The sequence below is a fragment of the Lepisma saccharinum genome, chromosome 16 (assembly GCF_977018435.1).
Source record: "Lepisma saccharinum chromosome 16, izLepSacc3.1, whole genome shotgun sequence".
In the NCBI taxonomy this organism is placed as follows: domain Eukaryota; kingdom Metazoa; phylum Arthropoda; class Insecta; order Zygentoma; family Lepismatidae; genus Lepisma; species Lepisma saccharinum.
In genome coordinates, this window is record NC_139244.1 from 22,416,331 (window position 1) to 22,430,833 (window position 14,503).

General features: G+C 40.1%; 1 protein-coding gene across 1 annotated transcript in view; it reads left to right on the plus strand.

Moving 5' to 3' along the window:
- Positions 1-14,503, plus strand: part of LOC145999974 (lutropin-choriogonadotropic hormone receptor-like) — a 304,703-nt gene that overhangs the window by 200,648 nt on the left and 89,552 nt on the right. The window contains exons 3-5 of the mRNA XM_083137268.1: positions 730-804; positions 6,393-6,467; positions 8,953-9,030. Of these exons, the coding sequence (XP_082993394.1) occupies positions 730-804; positions 6,393-6,467; positions 8,953-9,030 (228 nt within the window). The remainder of the gene's footprint in view (positions 1-729; positions 805-6,392; positions 6,468-8,952; positions 9,031-14,503) is intronic.

Below are 14,503 nucleotides of genomic sequence, written 5' to 3' on the forward strand. Positions count from 1 at the left end.
CAGCACAATTTGTCAATTTCGTAAGTAGTTTGGCGACTCCTGACTGCCCAGTTACTTAGAATCATGTGAGTGGAGGATCCGCGGGTCTATACTCTATCCAGGGAATCTCTGGAGCAAGGCCGCGCATAACGGTAGAAAAGGGGAGAAAGCGAGTGGACAGAGCGATGCAGTTCGTGCTGTTCCAAATGCTGGTAACTGCAGTCTCTCTTCCCCCTCCACGCAAACCCGTTCCATCGCTTGCGTTCATTGGTCGAGCTCTTTTCAGCCACTACTTGCCAAGAGGTCTTGTTTCCGTTCTCGTGCTCCAGAGATTCCCGGGACAGAGTGTAGTCGGTAGGGAGTCTGACTGCCACGCGAGAGACCCAGGTTCGATTCCCAGGGTGAGTTTATCTAAGTCGGATCTGTAATTCAGCCCCCCCCCCCTTCCCACCTCACTCCCTACGATATCAGGATACATCTATCATTTCACTAAAGTAGGAAATTACTCGATGATTGTAATGAATAATATTACGTAACAAACTTCCGGTTTTTGTTGTTTTCGGTCAAAATGAGTCTGTCGTACTATAAAAACCTGGGGGGGGGGGCGGATATCAATTTTGAAGAGCATCAGCCCCTTTTCTCCCCTCTGTAGCGCCGTCCTTGATGGCGAAGTATACAGTTTTCTCATTGAATTTAATGTTACCATTGTCCTCTCACAAAGTATTAAAAATTACCATCCTTCTCTTTCAGAACCATCGTCAACGCTGGAATTACAGTGCTGAAATATGGAGATTTACAGAAGTACGGAGCCACTCTGGAGGAAATGTGAGTATACTACCACATACAATATTTTATCGATATATCATAACGTCACAGAAACCTATTCCATGTCCTTACTCTTCACAGATTAACTGTATTTTAATTAGATGCCATGTTTAGTGCGTAGTAAATAAACCTTTTCGAGCAAGGCCTCATCTCCAGGAAGCTATCAATTCGCGACAAGCCACGGCACCTAGCGACCTGTTGAGTGAGATGAGTCAAGGCAAAATGGATAATAAACCTTTTCCTGTTCTCACAAAAATAGGCAATAATTAGGCTGGAGAGTTCAATGAACTGACCGATCTCTAACTACGCACTGGTAATGATCAGGCTGGAAAGTTCATACGAACTAACCGATCACTGATTCATCTTCCCACTAACTTGCTTGAAACTACCAGATCAATACATTTCTTAACCAGGCACTTTAATTTCTGGTAAATGAAAGAAGCGAAACGGCGTGCACCTAACACCTATGCCTCTGCGACGAGTTACTGTATATAATTTCATATTAATCAAATATTTAAAAAACAACTTTATAAAAACTGTTCGTTGTTCCGTCATGTCAATTGTGAACGTGCTATTGTGTGTAAAGTCCAACCAGTGCCATCTATTGGCATTTAATGTAATGACAAGGAACAATTGAGCGGAGTCTGGCGAGAGAGCAGAGATAGACATTCTCCGTGAAATGTGGGTGTGCATTACGTTGTCTAGTTTTTATGCGTACTTAAATTATCTTATGTTTGCTTATAATAAAATCGGCGTCAAATTTATCACAATTTTTTTTCGGCGAAGGATGAACAACAATCGTTTATCAAAATTTTCAGACATTTGCATAAATAATAATAATAATACATTTATTTAGCAAACGAGGTTCCTAGTTGCTGCTCTCGAAATATATGTACAATAAATATATGTATTTCAGTAATAAATTCCATGAGAGGTATTTATATAAACAAAATCAAGTATTGTTATAAAGTATTCAATGCATTCACCGGTGTCAGGCCCATGCTCTAACAATTGCAAGAAGTCAGTAAGGTTTATGTTCTATAAAAGTAAATATTGCAATATATTTCCTCAATCAGATCTCGAATAGGACTCACTTTGTTGCAGAGTCCAGTATCGCGGAAGGCATTATTAGTTACAGAAGTCAACAATGAGACGAGATGATTTCCTTGGAAACAGCTAATCTCTTGAACAGACACTGTTCTTATGGAGAAGTTATAGTCATTAAGTTGGAATTCAATGTAAGCTCAATAAACGTTTTAGCTTAATAAACCTTTTTCGAGTATGCCTCATCTCCAGGAAGCTATCAACTCCAGGCAAGCCCAGGCACCTACCGACCTGTTGGAGGAGAATAAGACAAGGCAAGGACTTTAAATACCTTTTCCTGCTCCACCAAAAATAGACTAGAGAGTTCGATGAAATAACCAATCTCCAACTAAGCACTTAACTTTAGTTAGAGATCGGTTAGTTCATTGAACTCTCCAGGCTGTTGAATGATTAGTTCATTGAACTCTCCAGGCTGATTCAACATATTATTCCACACCATGCTAAACTATATCAGGACGAAATCTACTTCCGTGAGACAGTAGTAATTGTAGCATACTACTACATTTTTTATTCTTGGCAAATGTATCAAATTAGATTCTGGATGATAGAAATTAAAGCTAACCTTAAGAGAGAGACATTTAGCAGATGCTTGTGCGTAAAGTAGTAACAATTTGGCAGACCCAGTTATTTTACTGCTTGTGGTGACATCTATACTTCAATTTTGCGAAGTAACTGAGGACGGAGAACGGTGTTGTTGTAGAAAAGTGTAACTTAGTTATTGCATTCTCAACATTTTTTCGTACTCTTTGAAGAATTTTACTCATACCAGAGACTGTTCCTTTAATGTCTAAATTCGATCTCCATGTGCCATAGTACCGTTTTTAAAAAAAAATCCTGACCTTCACTTCAAAACACAACAACCGTTTCGGTCAAGTTGTTTATGTTTCTATCGGCGAAAACACAAGAACGTCCAGCAGACAGACATATACCATGTGTTGTTGCATTCCAAAAGCGTGCCTATCACCTAATGCCTAACACTTTTTGTGAGGAGTGTATTATTGTCTAGATTTAGGAAAACGCAACGCAGGTACTGAATATTCCAATCAGGAACTTTTATTTTATCGTATGACAGACTTTGTCGGAGTCAATTAGGCTAACAAATGCACAGATAAGCTAATCGGGACTTGAGCTATAACTTAAAGTGGAATATGAACCACTATGTACCTCAGACTGGTATCGAAATCAGGACTCCTTGATTATAAAGCACGACGTTACCACTACGCCATCGTGGAGGCCCTATGTGTAAATATACTACTACTTGTAAACTGGTTACAGAGAATGTTTATTGTAGTGGAATCTATTGGTAGCTTAAGATCGATCAAAGGTTAGATCGGCATTAGCTTCTTTACCAGAACTGTGGTGTTTCGTTTCTTCATCATGGGTTTGGTTTTATTCGACTTTGTGCACAGTAAGGCTAATCGGGACTGGACGTACGGATTAAAGTGGAATCCGAAACAGTATGTGCCTCCCTCTTGATTACAAGGCGACGACAATACCACTGCGCCATCGGGAGGCCCCTTAATCATGGGCTTCGATTCTCATCCTTCTTTGATTTTTTATACATATCGTAAGTGTACTTGTCAACTATCTTTCACATTTTCCTCTTTTCTCATAATTCATCGTTGCAATTTCGACTTAATTCAATCACTCATTTTAATTATCTAAATTTCCATCTTCCTTTTAATCATCCTTTACACCTTTCTACTTTGTTAAAATTAGTTTTATCCTGTGTCACTGGTGCTGCCATCTGTTATTGTTTAAATCAAACATTTTTCTTTTATCACTCCAATGGACACGTAACAAATATCCGACACAATCTTTTCTCTTTATTAAATATTTCTTACATTTAATATACTGAAATGATAGTTATTTTATTATTAACATTTACACATTTCGTCGAAGAACAATCTTTGAAAGCGAGGAGGAAATTCTAGTCACAAAGTTTACTTTTTTTAACCTCTTGCATAAACATATTTGGAATTTTGAGAATCTTTTGAAACACCCTGTATAAATGTCGTTGTTTCTTGCAACAACCTCCACCCCCCCCCACACACACACACAACTTAAGCTCCACGTCATCATTTTCCAGATTCTGACTAAACACATGACGGCAACTCAAACAGGATAAAGGAAGTGACCACTTGGCGGACACGTTGCAACGACACAAGAGACAACAATTGAACCGATACTGGATCGAACATCAAAGCGACATTGCGCAATTTGAATCAATTTGCCATCCTCCCAGCTAAGGCGAGTGTCGATTCGCCCTTTTGACCGGATTACACGTGTTGAGAGAGAATTGAAGTTATTAATACCCTGTCTCGGACATTTCAATTCACGCGTGACGCGCGCTACAATGAGAGTTACAACAATTACCTGCACATCTCCATCCCCAGAGAGAGCTGTCAGCCGAAGCTGCCTTTCAACAATCGTCTCACGGTCCCTTCCAAAACAACCGTGCGAGTCTGGCTTTTGATCATTACATTGCAATGGGGTGATTTCCGGAACATTAACTTCTGTCGATTTCAATAACAAATGCTTGATACTGTCTTTTCACATGACTGACATCGCGTTTTTGTGTTAACAATTATTTCAGAACGTGTCCAATTACACTTTGCTATGAAAATAATTATCTGCTGCTGTCACGTCATGCCTTGTTCTGATTCGTCAGTTCTTTTCTATGCTGCTTTTACATTATTGTGCACGAAGAAGTGGGGGATACATTGAAATTCTCATCACAAACGACATAGAAATTTACTATTAAACATCTTGACAATGATGTCCATAATTTAGTTACAAGAAACAAAGAGTTTACTAAATAAAGGATGGTCATAATTTAATTTAAAGTAACAGTTTGAGTTGGTGTTTTAAGTCCACTTTATGCACAGTAAGGCTAATCGGGACTAGACCTACAGTTTAAAGTGGAATCCGAACCACTTGTGCCTCCACCGGGTATCGAACCCGGGACCCCTTGATTACAATGCGACGACGCTACCAGTGCGCCATGGAGGAGGCCCAATTTAAAGTAACAGAAAAGCGCAGCTATTGGCTTCTAAAATACAGTATGTGCATAGTTTCCATTATGTAATTTCATGAATCATGAACAGAAGAAACAGATTGTCATAATCCTGTATGTGCGTGTGTGTGTACAGAATGATCATATTTTAACTGTTGTCTTTATGATTAATCACTCGAAACGATAAATAAATAAACTTGTTTTACGTAAAGGATGAACATTGCAACATGTCGTGAAGGTGGTGTGATCAGTACCACGCTCCGGCCACCTTTACTTCCCCCGAGTTAGTCGCAGATACCTATTTATAAGAGGCTGAATGAGGACTCTAGCATCGCTCCATGGAAAAATTCCCACCCCGGTAATCGTACATTGTTTTTTTTTTATACAGGATGTAAATAAATAGTGGTAGCAGAAAATATTACTTTAGTTCACCATACAGTGATCAGCAAAGTACTATCAACCACTGAAGTCTCTGAAACTATTAAAAATAAAAAGGTAAAATTTGTTGAACATAACAAAATTGAGGTTAAGTCTATGTCTTAGTTTGCAGGAAGTGAGATCAATATCTCAATGCATTAAAAGTTTGGAAGGTTGCTGGGAAGAGAGGGAACAAACACACGTTCTTTAATGTAACCCCAGTTAGATAAATCCATGGGTACCAGTCAGGCGAACGAGGTGGCCACGGAATCGTTCCACCACGACCAATCCAAGTCGGTACTTGTGTAAGATAAACAAACGCTCACGCCTCCAGTGGCGGCGTCTGAAACTAACAACGTGCGACAATAAAGTTGAAGATATGATGTATAAACCATTTCTGTTACACATATACTTTCTTCACAATTAACGGTTACTTTTGTATAACTAATTTATAGAAATCCTGTATTATCATCTACGTTTTAATGAACACTTATAAGGTGTGTGTAGATAGATAGATAAATATATATTTAGTGCGACCACATTCCACACCCGAAGAAGGATCTCCCCCATGTCTGCAAATAATTTTACCCAACCTAAGACATTACAGTCCAACTATTCTTGACTGCCTTGTGTTGATTCCTAAGTATTTAAGGGCAGAAGTCTTATCACTGCAGTCCAGTTCCGTTGACCTCACAACGCTGTACTTCCCACCCCCACTGAGTGACAGTTTATGCAATAAAAATATAATTTCTTCACATTTTTCCAAGTTCTGCGTTAAGCTTCAGAGGAAATGTTCTAGGAAAATCTACTTGGATTACCAAGTGTTGATTGTACAAAAATATTCAGAAGCTGTTCTATGAAACAACAGATAGGATAGAGCTCATCTTTTGGCACATGCTTTAACACTGAGTGTATGGTTATATCTTTGTGTGTGTGTGGTCCTGCAAACATGGAATTAAATTATCATTGTTGTTATATTTATTAACATCTTCATCCATTATGTTACTATCGAAATTATGTGTTGGTATTAAATATTGATTTTTTTTTCCAGAGTGTTAATGCACGTGAAGCTTCTGGAGCAGATTGAAGGAAGAGCTTTCCAAAATCTCGCTAGACTTAAAACAATGTAAGTACATTTATATTTGTGGTAATATCTACTCTTCATAATATGTTTGCAGCTTTATAACTGTAATGGTATGGGAATCTGTGTAGCAAATGAACGAGAACAACTCTGTGCACAATGTAGGGACTAGAGAGGTCTCTACCAGTAAACGGGTGAGAGGGGAAGTGAGTACATGGAGGGGAAACGCGGCTACTTTTACCAGCCGTTTGCAGTAGCGCGCACGGTTTTGTTTTTCCCACTCGATTTCTCCCATTCTCTACCGTTATGCGCGGCCTTGCTCCAAAGATTCCCTTGAGAGAATGGGTATATATACATTTTCAGTTCAAGTTTTTTCCTAAAGTATTTTTTTTCCATTGGGAATTTTTTCTCTCCTGCTCATTTCATATTTCCCTCTTCTCTGCTTTGTGTCCCGTGCCTTCGCATTTGCAGAAAGAGAGGGGTGGGGATAGAACATGTTTATATCATGTACTTCATTTATTTTGTTGTTGCATTTCTACACTTGTCCCTCTCCATTAAATTCGATCCATTATTGTGGCTTCATGTAGTGTGGGTCAACTTTCAGTCAATAACTTTGCCTCATTATTGGAACTGTCGTGGAAATATCTTTGACGCAGCGTCATCTACTGGTTAGCGTCATCCTGCAATTGTCTCAGGGTTGAGTGTAGGATAGGACACCGTAGGACGTAAGGTAATCAGTTGGAAAAAGAGTTTACAAGAAGAACTTGTAGCTTTCGGATTAAGTGTAAAAAAAAATACAAAAAGTACTGTAATCGTGGGAATTTCTAAGCGTATCAAGCTGCTGGAACTTGGCCAAGAAGCTGAATGGCAGGGTAATGGTGGTCTGAATGGAGTTGCCAATTTTTTTCTCATGGATTCGTAGAGTTTCGAGGTGGAGGTCACCATTTTGGCGCCCGAGATGATGCAGAGAACGTTATTCTGCACAGATTGTAATTGGGCTGTGAAGGATGTTGCCACACGATGCAAGCATAGGTTGGGCGTGGTGTATGAGAAAACCTGGCTCCTCAGGAGAACGTATAACTGACTGACCCTGTGGCCAACCACCCTGCTAGCAACTTCATAGATGTGGATAGTGAGGGAGCCTTGCTCTTCAGTAGATTGTGTAACTGAATAACAACTCTGGTCACACTGTTAGCATCTTGCTAGATATTAGCGAGGGAACCTATCTCTTCAGTAGGTGATGTCACTGAATAACTCCACTAGAATATTCAAAGGTCAATTACCTTCATTCTTTGTCTTAAATAATTTATTTTCCATAATTTGAAAATTCACAGAAATATATATATATATATATATATATATATATATATATATGTTGATATATTACATCACCCTGTTTCCATTGATTTTTTTTTCAATATGGCGGCTTTCCGCTTGACACAAACTACTATGGTTCCCCCTGGATCTAACCTGTTTCTATCATGACTAATTTTACCCCGGATTAGTCCTTTACATTGTATAGGTGGTTTTAAGGGGCTTTTGACTCACCCTAGTACATTGTAATGAGGTTTTTATCAGTCACATACTTATATACGTATATTATTTTGTATCTTCTGATCCCATTGCAGTCCCAGTTTGATTTTTTAATGTTTTAGTATACAGCATGATGTGCTAAATATATTTCTCAACGATTTTTGGCGAGGACATGTTTTGAGATTTTCAAGGTCAAAGGTCAAGGTCAGGTGACAATATTGTCTTTTTAACCAAAGCTTTATATCAGCTTCCTAGGCCAAATAGGGGCAGAGTTACCGTACATTTAGGTTAGCTAAACGGGCTCAGAAAGGGCAATTTTTGCTGACTTTGACCTTGAATCATTTTCAATTACAATACGAACGAACCTCAATTTTTCACGGTTATTAAGTCCCGTGCATAGTTTCAACTACTCAAATTTCTTGAAAAGCTGCGATGGTCGGGTTGAAAATTGCACATATCTGTGTTGATTTGGCATGGAATGACTCCAAAGATAATTTTCACGTAAATGTTATTTTCTTTGCAAAATAAAACCTGAAATTTGAAAAGGACAAGTTATTCCCGCTTTTTCAAATTTTAATTATGGTGTACCATAAATCGTCAATCTTAAAGCTTTAAATTCTCACCATAGATAACAGCTCTAGTCTGGAGATGTTATAAGGAATAAAAACGTCATGCTTTTAAGATAATTTACACAGTAATTTGGCCTAAATTCGACTATATTAGTTTTTAATTCCACGTCTGAAAGAAAACTTGAATCCAAAAATCTTCTACAATTTTACTCTCATAATAATTATATCCTAATGTTATAGAAGGATAAATATATTTTATTAGCTACAACTGTGTTTTAACTTGAACGTGTGCAATTGTTTCTTTTAAAACAAAATTTGTAATAAAACATAGTTAAGAAGAATATTTTGTGTAAAATGAAAATGTAATTTCTTTATGGGTAATAATGTGGTGTTCATTGTCATTGTAGTCATGGTTTCTTATATTTCAGATACATCGACCATGCGCCAAAGCTGAAGTTGCTTTCAGACGAAGTGTTTCAAGTTTATCTCCCCAATCTAAGGATTCTGTAAGTACAAATGATCATCAATATTATTATATTACACTGTTAGGATTATTTTCCTTTGAGAATATTGCTTCAGTACGACAATGATTTTCATGGGGGAAATGTATTCATACAGGGTGCTCTGAAAAAAATGTTGTTTTTTTTACTTATAGTGCTAATTATATTGCTTTTTTTTCTCGTTATTTTCGCCACTGTCTGGGTTAATTGCGACGATCAGTGGGCTTTCGGTCGGGTTGGTGAGTGAACCTCTTCTTTTTTAACCAGATTTCCTGTTTATGAAAGAGAGAAACAGGAATACAGGTAAATATGGTAACAGATATCCAGTATGGTCATATGCCTCAACCCACCATCCGTTCCCACTAGCGACAATAAGAAGAAAAATATGAATTAATGAAACAAATGGTGTTCAAACGCATTGAAACTTCCACGCTTTTAACAGGATTGGAACCTAGTGATTTGAAAGATCTGTAACTGTTTCAGCTTGATTCGATGTATGTTTTCCCAGTAGCTTTTCGTGGGGGGAGCAGTTAGCGTACTACTACTAGGCTACATAGCGAGGAGTAACACGTTCGATATCTTGGTAGGGCATGTATGTGCCATTGTCTTCGTTCCATCACCAATTTAATCACTTCCACTCCATTGTCCCGATTAACCAAAGTGGTAAAAACGACGAAAATTGCCAAATTAAAAATAGGTTTGTTCTTATTTGTTTCATATATTAGTCCGTTCTAAGAATAGAAGTCAATTGATCGATGCGTATCTAGTATTCAGAAACAGCTAGAGATAAGAAATATAATGTTTACTGTAATGAAATAGCTGCTGTATGGGCGATCGGATATATATATATATATATATATATATATATATATATATATATATATATATATACACAGTAGAGCGTCGATTATCCGAACGTCGGTCAACCGAACGACCTCTTAACCGAACTGTGTACTCGCTCACTTTCAGATATCTGTAATGAAAAAAGTACGTGACTTAGCTGCTCGTAAGAGTGTAGGCTTGCTTAGACAGACCAAAATAAAGGATTTTTTTAAACGTTAATTTTGTGTACTGTGTGTATTGTTCATGCAAAATGCGTATGTAATATGTACATATTTTTGTTTAATAAACTGTACCACATACTATATATTCCTACTAAAGTTGCCTTTGTACGTTACTTTGTAATACATACTTAAAGAGATGCCTGTTTTTATGAATAAATTTACTGTACAGTACTTCTTTTTGGCAAATAAACATGTACAGTTCGATTATCCGAACAAACCAGTTTTCCGAACACCCATGTCCCCCAATTACTTCGGATAATCGACGCTCTACTGTATATATATATATTGATGCGGTCACTGGTTTCAATTACTTAAACTACGGGGATCGTTACTGTGAACGCTTTAGGGGTGAGATGGTAGAGCTAGGTTACGTTTATGGTCCCCATACAATCTCGCTGACAGGCTTCTGGCAGGGAGTGGAATGATTTCAAGGGACGTAGACGACGTACATCTTACCTCTCGGCCAAGCGGTTGAGTGTGGACGCCAGGCGACAGAGCACGGAGTCCTGAGTTCGACGGCCCACGATCTTCTTGCCCGTGGCTGGCGACAAAGCACACGCTGGTCTTGGAGTATCGGCCCTAGAAAAGGCGCCGGGACGATGGTCTGACCGACGGCTACAAGTTGCAGGCCGTGGTGCTGAAAATAGTCAACTCGCGAATGTACTGCGGTTGCCTTAGGCGAAAGCTTCCTCTCGGTTTCCCGAGCCGGGCTGAGACCTGAAAGGTGTCGAGGTCTTCGCCTGGTAGCTGGTATTCTTCTGGAGGTCCTTTGAATTCTGAGACTTGACTGAGCCTCGAATTCTGGTGCTTAGCTCTTTTAAGCTGCTGGCAAATACTTCCTAGCTGCTTGGACAGCACTTCTGTATTTGTCAGCCGATGACGGGCTTGAAGCCGGTAGTATCGAAGAATGCCGTGTCTCCTGACGTTATGTGTTTCCGCTATTTGTGGAATGTTACCTTGTGTTGCAAATTGTCGCTTGACCGAGCACTGATGTCTGGCGAGAGATTTCGCCTTTTTTACAGAGTCTCCCTTGAATCGTTCCATACCTCTATCTATCTCTCTATCTATAGATAGATAGATAGATAGATATAATAGAAAGAGTCATCCGCAGGAATTAATATGTAATTACAATTTTTCAATCGGTACAAACAGACTGATACGTAGATTAAACCAAACTCCGCGGAACAACGGGAAGCTACGTGGTGAAGTGGTTAGCGCGGCACGCTGCGACTCCGAGTTCGAATGCCCGCCTGGACATGGATGTTCTTTGTGAGTGGACCTTCATCAATTTCGTCATATTGAGTGGTTATATCGTCGCGATTAATCAAAATTTACAGAAAACTATGTACGAGTGCCATTTTTGTTGTAGTGGCAACATGTATGATAAAGAGACATAGAAGAAGATACATACCTGGAATCATTTACAATCCTTCAATGTAATCTCCTGCTGCTGCGTGAACACGTTTCCAAACATCTGGCAGCCGTTAGATGCCACTGATAGCTCCCTTTCGTGCCAGTGTTTGCAGAGACCGCCCTGTGGCCGAAATGATGCTCGGGACGTCTGGAAAGCATTTCCCCCTCAGCGGTTCGTTTGTCTTGAGAAACAAATCAAAGTCGCAGGGACTGACAGAGGATTGTGAAATCTTCAGTTCATTTGCTAATTCACTACATGTCCAACGCCGACATTCTCCAGCAATCTGCGAAGTGCATCAAGGTGGTGTGGAACTGTTGCCGTGTGAGGATGCCACCACCATGTTCTTTCGCGGCTGATCCACGATCACTTTCAAAGGCCTTGCCCCATCTGGCAACGGTACGTGTGCTCCCCAAATGCCTCGCGTAAGCCCTTGTGAATTTGCCGTGCATTCATTCCACGTTGCAACCTGAAATTTGATGAATATTCGCTGTTCTTCACGCGAGAACATTGTTCGTGGCGGTATTATACACACACTTCACTTTAACGTCTTCTAACTACCACACAACAGTACTATTCACCACCAAACATTTACACACGATCGTAGTACAGTCAATGGCAAAGATAATGGTAGGCAAATTGTCGACCGCTATTTTCACAACTTTTTAATCTACATCCTGTGATGTTTTAAGGAATGAAATTATGTTGGTTCGAAGCAGATATTGTTCTCTGCTTATTGACGCAATTACTTCAATTCACTATTATCACATTGTATAATACAGACCCAATGAAAATGGTGGTGGACAATTCGCCTACTGTTTCTTTCGCCGTTGGGTGTACAATACTAAACAAGATCCGATCGTCTTTTGTCCCAGCGACAATTGACAAGCGTATACCAACAGTGTTGCTACTACACGAAAAATGGCCCTTGTAAATCAACTGAATTCATTCATTCCGTAGTGAAAGTTTTTATGAGAACCAGAGCCTGCAAAGCAGCGTTTTCATTGGGCGAATCGTGGTCAGTGAAACGAGTCCCATCGCCGCAGTTTACCGGCTTTCGACACCGAAGTCCGCCACTATTACTTTCAAGTAGCTCCTCAATTTTCAACACCGAAATGTTGAACCTCCCGCGGCGATCGAACCCTGAACCGTTCGCACCAGAGGCGGGAGCGTTAACCATTTGGTTATTTTGGCACCCAGCAAGCGAGCTGATGCACTTTGATGGCCTCCTGATGGCGTAGTGGTAACGTCGCCTTGTAATCAAACGGTTCCGGTTCAACATGTGTAAATAAAGTTGGATATACGTAGGTTGCCAGCTAACAGAAACAACCCATGATTGATGCTAATGCATCATCACTTGCTCATTCTCTCTGTGGTCACCTGCGGTTAATTCCAAAGAAACAGGTACGTCCATTTCCGACCGTTTATCGCGTCACACCACGGGAGCGGTTGCATCTTGTCTGTCTACATGAGGGCAGAGCGGTTTCGAGCTAATGTCTTTAGCCCCTACGGCAATGGCTTAGCGTAATTGTGCACGGCAGTCGATGGACATGTCGGTGTACGGTGCCGCGCTTCACGTCTACTAATTCAGGATATCATTACCCAAAGTTCGAAAATGTACAGTCACCATCAATAAAAATGGAAAACCTATATCCTGAAATACTCTCTTCCCTGCAATGCGTTATGTGTGTTTCTTAAATCTACGACGGTGATAGAAGTTACCATTGAAAACTCCACTTAGAGTTAGGCAACACACAAAACTTCGTTGCAGGGAAGAGAGTATTTTTCAGGATATACGAGGGTCGTACAGAAAATAATGCAAAAGTTGTCATAACCTCTTTATTAACTGATGTAGATCGTTCAAATTGCACATGTAGTTGTAGTGACTATTCCTCTATACAAACCAGCTACTCAATATAGTCTCCATTTAAAGCGATGCATTTGCTCCCTCGTTGAACCCAACTTTCGAATCATCTTTGAAAAAAGTCCGGTGTGCACTGTCCGACATCCACTTCTCCACAGCCACTTTCACCCCGTCTGTCAAATCGTTGTCCCCGAAGACTGTCCTTCATGGGACCAAACAAGTAGAAGTCGGAGGGCGCCAGATCTGGGTTGTACGGTGGATGAAGAACCACGGAGCAGCCAAATTTGCCGATCACCTGATTTGTTGCCAAAGAGGAGACTTACAATCACTTCGCACACACTTTCCGATACCCCTAGCTTTCCACCATCTTCTGCAAGGCATTGTGGCCACAGTTCAGTTGTTGTTCCGCAAGCTCACGGATTGTGACACGTGTGTCCGCGCAAATCAACTCATCCACTTGCTGACGATTCGTGTCAGTGGTCGCAGTTCATGGTCTCCCACTGCGCGGTTTGTCTCTTCAATGCTGGTTTCCCCTTCTGTAAACTTCTTCATACACCTGTGCACATTGCTCTTGCTAATGGTGTCATCTCTGTACACATTCTGTAGCCTTCTGTGGATGTCGGACAGCCTGCACCACTCCTTCGTCAAGAACTCGATGACAGCACGTTGCTTCTGCTTGGAATCCATTATTCACCTGCACGGAAGACAAAGATTCTGAAACACCTGTATAGAGGAAGAGTCACTCTTTGCAATTTGAACGATTTACATCAGTTAATAAAGAGGTTATGACCACTTTTGCATTACTTTCGGTACGGCCCTCGTAGGTTTCCCATTTTTTTGCTGGTGACTGTACAATGCCAATGGTATACTTTTAGTGCATCAAAATACAAAGAGAAGTGCATGAAAGGGTATTTCTATCATCTACTGTTCCGTGTGAAACTATTAAAAATACCTCATTTAACGAGGTTTGATGCTCAAAAAATGCATCAACATTGTTTTAATGCATTTTGTGTTCTGTGTGGTACATGTGTGACGTCCCCTTTAAGCCTAACGTATTCCGGGCCTGTGGGTTCGTATCCCAGGTATGGTATGTGTGTGTTCCTCTGGTATTCAACAAGACATCCACTCATCCCTGTCGTC